Source organism: Danio aesculapii, chromosome 8 (genome assembly GCF_903798145.1).
Source record: "Danio aesculapii chromosome 8, fDanAes4.1, whole genome shotgun sequence".
Lineage (NCBI taxonomy): Eukaryota > Metazoa > Chordata > Actinopteri > Cypriniformes > Danionidae > Danio > Danio aesculapii.
In genome coordinates, this window is record NC_079442.1 from 31,049,298 (window position 1) to 31,062,246 (window position 12,949).

The 12,949-nt window shown below is 33.2% G+C and overlaps 1 protein-coding gene across 1 annotated transcript in view; it reads left to right on the top strand.

The window, feature by feature from the left end:
• Positions 1-12,949, top strand: part of LOC130233593 (nephrocystin-4-like) — a 301,343-nt gene that overhangs the window by 45,253 nt on the left and 243,141 nt on the right. Inside the window, exons 3-4 of the mRNA XM_056463720.1 lie at positions 1,077-1,246; positions 2,789-2,853. Of these exons, the coding sequence (XP_056319695.1) occupies positions 1,077-1,246; positions 2,789-2,853 (235 nt within the window). The remainder of the gene's footprint in view (positions 1-1,076; positions 1,247-2,788; positions 2,854-12,949) is intronic.

The following is a 12,949-nucleotide window of genomic DNA, read 5'->3' on the forward strand; positions in this document are numbered from 1 at the left end:
TTTTTCTTCTAGAGAAAGTCTTATTTGTTTTATTTCGGCTAGAATAAAAGCACTTTTGATTTTTTATTAACCATTTTAAGGTCAAAATTATTAGCCCCTTTTAGCTATTTTTTTCGACTGTCTATAAAATCATCATTATACAATACCTTGACTAATTACCCTAACATACCTAGATAACCTTATTAACCTACTTAAGCATTTAAATGTCCCTTTAAGCTGTATAGAAGTGTCTTGAAAAATATCTAGTAAAATATAATGTGCTGTCATCATGGCAAAGATAAAATAAATCAGTTATTAAAAATGAGTTATTAAAACTATTATGTTTAGAAATGTGTTAAAAAAATCTTCTCTCCGTTAAAAGGAAATTGGGGAACAAAATAAAAAGGGGGGCTAATAATTCAGGGGGCTAATAATTCTGACTTCAACTGTATATTTTTTATAGCTTATATCTTTTAGAATTTTTCTACTTTCTATAATCACATAAAGCAACAAATAGAGTATTGTATAGCAAAGCTTGGCTGTTTGTATTGCACAGCTCTACATCGAGCTCTAAACTAGAAATTCTGACCATATATTAAGGAAAGGTACTTTATTAAATATTAAAATGTTATTGGATATTATAAACATTAAAGAAGTAGTTCACCCAAAAATAACCGTTCTGTTTTTTATTCACCCTACATTTGTTTCAAACCTGTATGAGTTCCTTACTTCCTTTATTGAAATCAAAGGAAGATATTTTGAAGCATGGTAGTAACCAGAAAGTTGGCGGGAGCCTTTGACTTCCATAGTAGGGGAAAGAAAAATACAATGGAAGTCAACAGCTATGATCAACTGTTTGGTTCTACACAAAATATCTACTTTTTTGTTTAAAAAGAAGTGTGTACAGGTTTGGAATAAGCAGAGGAGGAATATTTATTTGTGTCACTTGTGCCTATAACATCATGGCTCTCTATACAGCTGCTTTAAAACAGTGTGTACCACCAAAAGTGCCATTCAAAAACATTTGCCTTTTACACAAACAAACATCACTTCTTCTGCTAAAAAAAGTCAAAACCTGTATTTATGTCTCTCTATAGGTTGTGTACTTCCACACTTCCCTGTGTTTGAGCTCAGTGATGGCAGTGGTGGAGCTGGTGTCTCTGTCTACCCGGGCTGACGGTTCCCAGGAAGCAGTGGGGTCAGGTTTTGGACTTCTCCAGCTTTTCACAGGTCACACAGACTCCAGCGTCTCTCAGGGGGAGGACAGGTAATGGTCACTACCTCACGAGAGTACACAATGGGCATTTTCCTTAGTGAGAAAGATGACACTCCTTTAAGCCTTATTGACCATGAAGCAAACTCTGGAAGCTGTAATGAGTAAAGTGAGTTTATTATAATTAGCTTGCTATTCAGTTGAAGAAAGAGCTGATTGTGGAGCTCTCATAACTCTTTGAATGACTCTGTAATTTCATGTTCTCTGTGTCACACTGAACAATGAAGATAATCTGTTCAACAGCAGATACCGCATATCTGTTGGACTTCAGAAATTAGTTGGAATGGTTCTTTATTCTTGAGTTTATTTTGTTGTATGGCTTTTTTGCAAGCAATTTCATTCATTATACTTAAAAAAATTAATTGCTTGTAACTGAAGGAGGCTTTCACGGAGGTGCGAATTCAAATGCAGATTTATTTACAATGATCGTAAATCAGGCAAGGTCAACAACAGGAGCAATCGAGTACATATAGATAATCCAGAAGTCATCGTCGATAAACAGACAAGTAGTTAAAATTGGAGAAAGGTAAGATAAACTAGAAATAAGGCTAGGAGTAGATAACAACATAAAACACAAGAATCAAAAAAGACGGCTAGACAGGGAAATGAAAATGCTACGTAAAGTTACAGGTTCGTTTTAACTAATTAAAACAAACAAACAAACAAATAAACAAACAAACAAACAAACAACACTCATGTGTGTGAGCAAATGTGGTGTATAAATAGTCTGTGTAATAAGTCCTTGAGCAGCTTCAGCTGTGAGTGTTTGCAATCAGACGAGATTAGGAACCGGTGTGTGTGCCCTGTGCGTGTTGTGATTTGTAGTCCATTTGGTGGCAGAGTTGTAGTTCTCCAGCGATTCGCAGTAGCTAGATCGCTGGTGACTGTAACAGTGCTTCTACACCATTTTAACTGATTGCTACTAGCCTCTTATGATATCAAATCAAATATACAGTTTTCTACTTGTAATTATGTTAATTATGGTTCAAATGTTACATATTATTAAATCTAAATAAAAAATATTCTTTTATATATCTTGAATCAAATATTAAGCATTAGCATCTAGTTAAATCTTTACAAATTCAACATGAGATGGGAAAGGATGCAAGATGCGAATCATAAAATATGATTCAAGTGTTTTTGATCAATAGACAAATCTAAAGCATAATAAATTTCATTAACACTTAGTTTAGGTCACAAATTATGGTATTAACAAACCATTAGCTAACACTACTAGCTTAACAAACTACTAATTAGCTAGTTAGGTGGTAGTTAGGTAGATGTTGGGTTTAGGTTTTGGGTAGGATTAGGGATGCAGAATAAGATCATACTTTCTAACTACTAACAAACAGTTAATATCTTAACAATAGGCAGATAAATAGGCCCTATTGTGTTATTATGTTAAAAAATAAAACCTATTGATCACATACTTTTTATAATCGTGGTGTTTATTTCATCTGTTGCACAATATTTAGAACATAATATTTTGATCTTTCTTTTTTATTATTAATATTAACAACTATGTTTTTTTTTTAGGCTGAATCTGTTCAATGGAACCCCTAGAGCTCTCCTGCATCCAACACTGAAAGACCCTCTGCAGTGTAAGTGCAACTCTGACCACACTCTTAGCCACTCAGTTCTGTTAAACAAATATTGGATTCAGTTAAAGTTAGAAAACAACATGAAATTAGTAGTTAAAGAGTTAGTTCACCTCAAAATGAAAATCATCATGTCGTTCCAAACCCTAGAGGCCTGGTGACATATACCTCAGACACACAGAGGAAGCCACACGAGGTATATATCAGTGCACAATGCACCCTGAGGAGAAGAAACTGTTGAAAAAAGTATTCTTGTAGCTTAATTATATTCCGACCGAATCACTAAAGACATTTTTCTGGATGAGGGAGCTCTCGGATTTTATCTAGAAATCTTAATTGGTATTCAGAAGTTTAACGAAGGTATTGGGTGTTTGGAATAGGGCTGTAGTAAATGTTGTTAATGTTAAACATGAAAGCACATGCAAATACCACAAATAATTACTTTTTAAAAACTACAAGCGTGGGTGAAAAGTATAAACAAACTACAAACATAATAGACACGCGAGACAAACCATCAAATAGCGAGGCTTCGATAAAGATGTTTGTATGACTGTTAGTTAATATCTAGCCAAATGGAAAATATTTAAATCGCGTTGTGTTATATAATATTTCATCTGCAACAACAATACTGAATATAAAGATGTGTTTGGACATTAACATCATAATGCAGAATTATCCAAGGACCTGTAGAGATTTCTCTGCATGAAAGACCTGTGAATGGCAGATTATCCTGCTGCTGCTTCTCCAACAATGTAGCTAATTTAATATAAAAGAAATGTGGATGATTGACAGGACTCAAAACTAAGCAACACAATGATCTGTTAACGAGGAAGTAGTATGTCACAACTACTGCTTGCATACTCTTCTGTTACACACTCAAAAGTATATATTTTTCCTTCACAAAAAAGTACTTTTAGGGCGTAGTATAAGTATGCAAATTGGGATGCAGCACTGGATTTTCATGGGGGGATATTTGGTTGATCTGTGCCACTCAAGAGCGCCCTCTGGTCTTCGGAGGTCATCACAACACCGTACTTTACTTAGATGATGTGCAAGACAATAGCAGCTTTTGCTAAATTGCAAATGCAATTTTATTTTCAATATATCGTTCAGCACTAGTTTGGAATGACACAAGGGTGAATAATTATTGACATTTTCATTTTTTGGATGAACTAACCCTGATGTTGATTGTGATACATTTGAGCTGTTCCTGAAAGCAAGCAAAATCTTCAGTCTCCAGTAAAAAAAATCTCCTCAAATGTGGGCACCTGCGGTGTTTCAGACAGCATTCCTTTCACATGTTCTCATTTGCAACACACAACTGTCATGATCCAAGTCTCGTCCTACTTTCTCTTCATTGAATATTCCGTCACACATAAATATTCCACACTGCTGAAGTGAAATGGGTTGTGAATTGTGTTTCATGTTGACTTTTTCACAGCTGAAGTCATCCGTCAGTACGAATGTGGTTTTAAAAGATGAGATCATTCTGTTTTTTGGGTGGTTTTTTGGAGTACAGTAGATGGATGTTTCATTGATGTGATTTACCCCAGCAGCACAGCAGGTATTTGAAGGCTTGACTGAACTGGGCTTGATTTCTGGGAAAGCTCATGTAGGGAAATTTGACACTAGATAACATATTCTGCTCATGGCCTCAAAGGAGTCCAACCGGGTTAGAGACAACAGCAAGAGCTTAGTAATAAATAGTTGATAAATAGCACTTTTGTGATTTCTGACATTAGCGATGAGAAACTATTTGCATGTGTGTGCTTTTGCCTCATTTTTTAGATGCTTTCAATATTCAAGCTGCCAGCTTGCCTTGACTTTCCCATTTAGATTCATTTCCACTTGAAAGCAAATTGAATTAGGACTTTTTCTTGCGGTGCTGTTCTAGGCAAGCATTCTCCATCATGACTCTTTCAGATCTTTTATTCTTATCTTTCTCGACACTGAAAGGTGAACAGGCTGTGCAGTGAGCAAATGGGCAAATTAAAGAGAATAGTTGAGATTGAGAAAAGATCTCAAAAGGTAGTCTTAATTGCTAAATAATTTGTTTAATATGTTTTTTTGCTGTTGCGTTTGGTAAATGAATTGAAGAATTATACTACCAGTCAAAAGTTTGGGGTCAGTAGGATTTTTAAATGTTTTTTAAAAAAGCAGTTTAAATTTAGTTTAGAATTTAGTTTAGAATTTAATTTAATAACTTATTCCAGTGCCTTTAATATTAATTTTCAGCTTCATTACTCCAGTCTTCAGAGTCACATGATCCTTCAGAAATCACTCTAATATTAGTTATTATTATTGTTAATATTATTATTAATATTATTATTAGTAGTAATAGTTATAAAAGCAATAATGACTGGAGTAATAATTTCATTTGAAACTACACACATAAAGAAAGCAGTTATTTAAAATATTAATAAATATGAAAAAAAATTACATTATAATTATAAAATACATTACATTATAAATTATAAAAATACAGAATATTTTCTTAAAAAAAACATGAAAAAAAGAAAAAAACTGACCCCAAACCTTTGACCGGTAGTGTGTGTGTTTTTGATCTTATAAGGGTTTTATGTCCTTTCCTCTGTTTAGGTTTTTAATCTTTTTTTATCTTAATGGATTTTTATTTATTTATTTTTTGCAGTTATTCAAATATTACTTTTTTGGTTAAAGACCCATTTTGGTTTTTTATATTCATAGAAGCGTATTTTAAAAAGTAAAATGTGTGCTTTAATGTTTCAAATACTTCTTTGGGGATAAAATGTCAAAAAATATCTATTTTTCATTCTGTGTAACAGATTTATAATTAGGTAAAAATGAAATGACATACTTATTCTTTACATTTATTAAAACATCTAAAAGAAAAAGTGGTTTTATTGAATTACATTTTTAAATGTTTTTTTTTTAAAACAATATATAATAAATGCCAAAGTAGAAATGTTTAAACTGACAGTTGCCTAAGTAAATTTATATTCCTGAAACAGGGTCGTTTAAATTATTCTTTGTCTTAATATGTCTGACAAACTTTTTAACTTTTTGCTATATAAACTATTTATAGACTAAATAATGTTTCAGTTTGTGTTTTTTTTTATCATTGTGTAAATCTGTGATTGTCATTTTTTTTTTATTATTAGAAAGACTACTACACTATAGTCTGATGCGTCTATACCAAATTATCTTAAAACCAAATTAATTTGGGGGATTAATTGAATGCCAATGAAAGGTTTAGGATTTTTTTTCTCCTTTTCCAACCAAAAATGATCGGAAATGAATCCTCTTAAAAAAGAAGTACAGACTTTTGCATAGTTTAAATTAAACATGCTTCAATGAATATACTGAAGAACAATTTGACTAATGTTTTTGCCAGGGGCGGATCTAGGGGTGGGGCCACAGGGGCACCGGCCCCGTTTAAATTGGTTTGGCCCCTGTTGTGCCCCTCTCCTCTTAGTCATTGCTGATTTATATCAAAGCTCGGACATAAAGATGCGCTGTAATTCATGTCGAATGCCGGTGATACCTGTTGCTTTAGCTATTTTTCTTGTATGACGAGTGCTTTCATCCATGCAGATCAACTGGTTTGTTCCGACACAATGATTAATTGTTCCAATGTTGCTTTCCGTACAGTTCGCTTTTAAAACGGAATGTTATAAAACGGACCAAAATTGATAGTCATATGTGAGTAGAATAAACATGTCATTCGTTGATCAGAGTTAAAAGGTTTATTTTCCGCGATTCCGCTCAGCTGTCATATGCGTTATTTTAAATGACCATTTTTAGCAGTTATGTCAATGGTAAAGGTGTGCTTCATGGCGAAATCGATAGTGAAAGCAAAGACGACTTCTGTGCTGTCATTTGGTGCAACTCGGACACTTTCTGTTTAAAATTTCTCTGCTTTTTTATCACTATTAGAAGGTTATAAAACAATTGTGTGGGCAAATCTGTCAAAATGACGGACATCATTTACCGAATGTGACCTGATATTTGATATCTGAACATCCCATCTAAAAAAATCCGCTTTTTAAAAATAGCTGCATTATTCATGACATTTTCCACAAATGATGCTTCAGGTTAGGACTTAACACTAGGGCTGTGACGGTAACGGATTTTCTGTTACCGCGGTGATGAAGCAAGAAATCATGCGGTATGTCGGTTAACCTCGCATATATATATATATATATATACAGTATATATATATACAGTATATATATATATATATATATATATATATATATATATATATATATATATATATATATATATATATATACATACAGTGTTTCCTCTAGGATTTTTTCCAGCTGTGGCGGCAGGCCTTTTTTACACAGATCTACCAACTACCTGTGGCGTTATTTCAATGACAAATGTTGTGAGCGCAGCATTAGAAGTCGAGATCGCATTTATACAATAGCCTACAGCATGCGGATCTCTGCTTGCGCGCCGATTTTTTTCTGCTGGTGCACAAAACTTCTTGCCTCCCCCTTGAATATAAGCCGCTTTAAGAGCGTGCAGATCTTCTTGTGCGCTCTCAAATAAACGTTGCTGAAGTGCGATTTAGTCCGTTTATGTAACGAGTATGTCTCCAGCATTTATTAGATTTTCTAGGAATAGTTATGAATGCCTCCGGTATTAATGCGTCCTGAAATAAAGTAAAACGGCTATACGTCGTGTTTGCTGGCCTCACGCATCACCCACCTGTCACAGTCAGCCAGTCAGCACGTAACCTTAAAGGGTTAAACAAACGACGCACAGCACTACTACAGTTACAGAAAAGTTCGCGCTGTTATAATTCACTTACCTTTTAATACGTTTTGGTGCGATTATCACCTGCTATTAAAAAATAGAATGTTTTGAATGAGCAGCTGTAATGTAGCCGTGGCGGGATGAATCCTGGCCTTGCCATGGAAGTATGAATTTAGCGGAATGTATATATATATATGTATGTATATTTATATATATATTTATATATATATATATATATATATATATATATATATATATATATATATATATATATATATATATATATATATATATATATATATATATATATATATAAATTATAAATATAAAATCTTATAAATGTGTGCGATGGTAAAGGTCTAGTTTAATACATTTAAAATATAGATTTTTAGATGTCATATTAAATTGTAATCAATACTTAACATGTACTTAGTCAACACCTAGAAAAAAGATAAAGAATAACAAATCATTAATAAAATAATAGATAAGAGCAATTCCATGCAAATGTCAACCTTACCATGAAAACCTTACCATGAGTTTTCACCAAAATAGCAAGTTTTTTGTGTAGTAAAGTGTAGTAAAAACTTCACATCTGTCACATCCATAACGGAGAGGTGCCAAATCCATAACGAAGCTTTTTTTATCAAATAAATGCAAAAATGTCAAATTTAAAAATGAAATGAATCACTTTTGTTCTACAGAGAGCTTACATACTTTTGATTAGTATGGTTTCTTTTGGGTTGTGCAGTTTAATTCACAGAATTTTTGTACTGTAAGTATTTTTGTACTGTAAACTCACAGACTTTTTTGGTCACATCCATAATGCATGTTTATTTTTCTCATTTAGAACATAAAATATGTTTACAGCTTGATATTTTTCTGATCCCATAACTCTGTGGTTAGTAGTTTTGGAAAATAATAAACAGATGTTTTAATATGACGTTTGCATACAGTATACTTTCAAGTTTTTACTGCAAATGTCACATCCATAAGGCTGGAATTGCTCATTAAAAGGTGCAGTAAAACTTTTAATTTGACACATACAAAAGATAAAAAAGCATGGACATGATTGTGTACTCTACGTACACTTATTTGGATTCACATCTTTAATGAAGTATTATCCGTCAAGTTAAGTAAACAAAGTTAGTTCAAAACAATTAAGCACCCATTTTTCCACATCTTGAAGATTACTCTCAGATTTTGGACGTTCTAAACAATGATGTTTATATAATCACTATATATACAAAACTATTTGTCTATAACAAAGATGAAATTTTGTCACTGTCCCTTTATCCATCTGTCTTTGTTAGATGTGTTAATCTGGGGACTGCGAGTGACTCATGGATGTAGTGTATCTGCAGGGTGTCCAGCTGTTGGAGTGCAGAGGAAGCTCAGTTGATCTAAAATTCTGTCTGAATTCAGCCTCTCCTTCCAGTCGTGCGTCTCAGTTCTACCTGCCATTCTGTCTCAATTATGCCTCTCCATGCTGGAGGGAGGAGATGTCCTGCTGTCTTTTGGAGAGTCTGCGCCTCTGAGGACCTCTCAGATCACACACAAGCTCGCCGTCAAACACACACAAACATAGGTGCAAACATTCTCTCACATGACTTATATATTCAGCTGTTGTGTGCTTGTTAAGGCCGCTGAACCCACTTTCTGGCTGGTGGAGAGATGCTGGGGAAAAAGTGAGAGGACAAAGCCTTGAGCAATTCTTCTTAACCATGTTTTCTTTTGGATTCAGGTTTTCCAGCATGTTGAACAAAATCAACAGGTGACCTGAACCGATATTAAGTTCAGATGAGTTCAGGAGTCACATTAAAATAAAGTCTCGTGAAATTAAAATTTAAGAAATGAAATGTTAGTTTCAGTCTTATAGGCGATAATTTATTTTGCTGCTATTTATATTGCGAAATTAATACAATTTCGGCAGATGACTTGAATAGCTGTATTTGGAATGAAATCATTAACTTAGATTGATTGGAATAATCTTGTAGAAGAGTGGGTGAAAGAAATTGCAAGAATAAATAAGACAGAGTAAAGATAAAAGTGAAATAAGTAGTCCGATATTCAGGTAAAGTAATATGATACGATACGATATTATGATATATTGCCCCCGATAATGATAGATCATGATATCAGCAATGTATCATAAGAAAACCATCCACAATATATCATAATATTTGTAAATGAAGATGGGAAATTTATCAAAAAGTTACAAGATGTATATGTTATTAACAGCACATATATTTTTTTGCTATCTGCAGGTTAGAAACTATGTAAAGGAAAATATTTCACAAATTATAAATAAACCAGAAAGTCATATTATTCAGAATCTTCTATCCTCGAACCCTAATACTAGACATCTGATATCAAGCTTTGTTCGGCTTTTGAGGCACCAATAGGCACTAGGCACATTAAGACAGCTTGGGCCATGGATTTGAGTGAAGAAGTGGCTGATGAGATCTGGGAAGAAGCCCTGTCGAGAATAAAGAAAGGTTCGATAAATTCGAGACATAAATTAATCCAATTTAAAGTTTTACATCATCTTAATTTCTCTAAAACTAGATTAATGTCAATTATTCTGTACTATTTTTTTCTGCTTTTATTGGTTGTACTGTTTTTGTTAAATATATTATAAATGTTACATAAAACAAAAATATTACAAAAAACAGCACATATATTTCTTAGAATTGCAACATTAATATATGTTCGATCAGCCATTACGAGAAGCGGCACCTCGTACATATAGCAATTTTGTCCTCCCCGTATTATTGAACAATCTAAATCATGTAAAATGTAAACACTGTACATTCTTCATTGCTGATAAACAGTAATAATCCCAACTCAACTTTGTGATTATTGTGAATGCACACATTGCAATATTGATGCTTAAAAGATATATTGTGCATCCCTAGCCTGTTTTAAGGATATCTATTAGCTAGTGTGCTCTAAAACAGAGACAAAATTCATGTTTAGAAAATACAAATCTGACATAAACGTTCAAAGAGTGCAGTTCCGCCTAAATGGATCAACAATTTTTTGGATCAACAATCACCTCATACTTTAGTTTCTCACCAGTTTCTTGATCAATAAAATGCTCTCTGATATCTGACATACCCCGCCCCCTTCAAGACACGTTTCATTTGCTTTTCATCTGATGCGCTTAATCTCAACCACTTTCACTGGCAGAGCTTTGATAAAAGCAAAACGCTATTGGCTGTTTTTTAGAAGGGGAGGAGCTACTATAGGTCCCACTCTCTCTTAATTTTTTAATTAAAATTTACGAAAGCAGCAGGTCCAAAGCAGCTTTTTTAGCAATATATTTAATTTATTTAATTCAGTTTAATTAAGTTTAATCCAGTTTAGTGTTCACATACATTTTTTTTTATGTAAACGTGGTTAACACATTGGCCTTATGGCAAGAATGTTCCTGGTTTGAATCCTGTGCATCTTCTTTCCTTGTTCGTGTGGGTTTCCTCTGGATGCCCTGTTTCCCCTATAATCCAAAGACATGCAGTATAGGTGAATTGGGCAAAGTTAATTGGCCGTAGTGAGTGAGTGTGAGTGGGCTGGGTTGCAGCAGGAAGGGCATCTGCTGGTAAAACATGTGCCAGAGTAATTGGCAGATCCTTCCATTTTCCCAACTCCTTAAAAAGAACGGAGCAAGCTGAAGCAGAGTAAGTGAGTTTCAGTTTTAGTCAAGTTTATTTAGATTTATTTTCATTTAATTGAAATCGATTTAATCCATTATATTTATTATTTTTTCCCATTCACTTTCATTGTCCGTTTATTTGATTTTATCTAAACTTGACAAAATTGACCTTCATTTAATTTGATGAAAGTGATCATTTCTGTAATTTCTGTCATTGTTTGCTCACCCTACTTGCTTGACCTTTTTACTTCTGTTGAACTGAAAAGAACTTATTTTAAGAAAAAGGTATTTGATTTTCCTACTATGGAAGTCAATGGTTACAGGTTTTCAGCTTTCTTCAAAATAACAGAACTCATAAAGGTTTAGAACCACTTGAGGGAAAATAAATAGAGTAAATTTTAGTTTTGGGGGGAACTGTGCCTTTAAATTTAGTTAAAAAAGTAATAATTCAATAATTATTTTATTATATTATGTTTATTTACGTTAATCTTAACTGTAATGAATTGATATGGTTAAAATTAATTTACTTTTATTTAACTAATTTAAATTAATTTACCTCTAGTTTAATTTGTTTCATTTTGAAAGAATTTGTTTAGTTCAGTTCTTGTATTTCAGTCAAGTTTATTTTGATTTTATTTTTAGTTGTGTTATTTGAATGAATTCAGGTTAAGCTGTTTTATTTCAATACCAAGTTATTCAGTTTAGTACACAGTAGCACTTTTCACAATGCAAACCACAAAGCAGCTTTACAAAACCCAGTGAAGAAGTCAAATACTATGGTGACTTATGTGTAAATAGGCTAGGAAGAACCATAGGAGAAAGGAACATGTACATGTAGTTATTCTATAGGATGAGAGGACTCTATGTAAACTACTCATGTCAATGTTTGGTATGCAGTCTAGACTTTAATTAGATGTTTGGGATGTTACAAATAAAAGATGTGTTTTCTTTCCCTTTGTAAAAATTTAAGGGAAGCTTGTTTATTTTGCTACACCTAATGTTCAATTATTTGCTCGGGTGGCTGCATTTTACTTTTTGCATGTAACATTGATTTTTTTTTCCACCCTATTTTTTGCAGCAGAATATTTTTGGAACCTGGCCCACAAGTTAAAAATCACTGGCACAGAGAATGTATAAAGAGGACTGGCAGAGCCTAATAATGCTGGCACATTGAAATCTGTGCTGTATTTGATGTGTTTGTCTGGGCACAAGGCTTTGTGTGAGTGTGTGTGTGACTGAGAGATGTGAAAATGAATGAGCAGGTTTTTTTTCTTCATCTCCATAGATTAGAATGTCTTAGAATTCAGTGTTTGTAGATAGCTGATTTTGACAAGCACAGTGGGTTACCCATGCCCTCAGAAGAGAGACAAATAGATGCAAAGCCATGTCAATGTTGTTGCATTCAATGTTTTTTCACCCGTGAAAGAACCTTGAAAACCTTGAAGACAAAAAGGAGGTCATGTTGAATTAATTTAGAAATAATAGCTTTAATTATTGAGTGTTCAAAGTGAATTAGCATTAAAATTGTAGACACACACACAAGCTCACACAGACATACAATTACTATACAATACAATTTGCTCAGGGTATTGGTGTTTTTGTTTCAGTATCAAATTAAAGATTACATATTTTACATCGTTTGATTTTCATGTTGTTAAAATAAGAAAATTAGAAAAAAATGAATGAATGCATACTATTGCT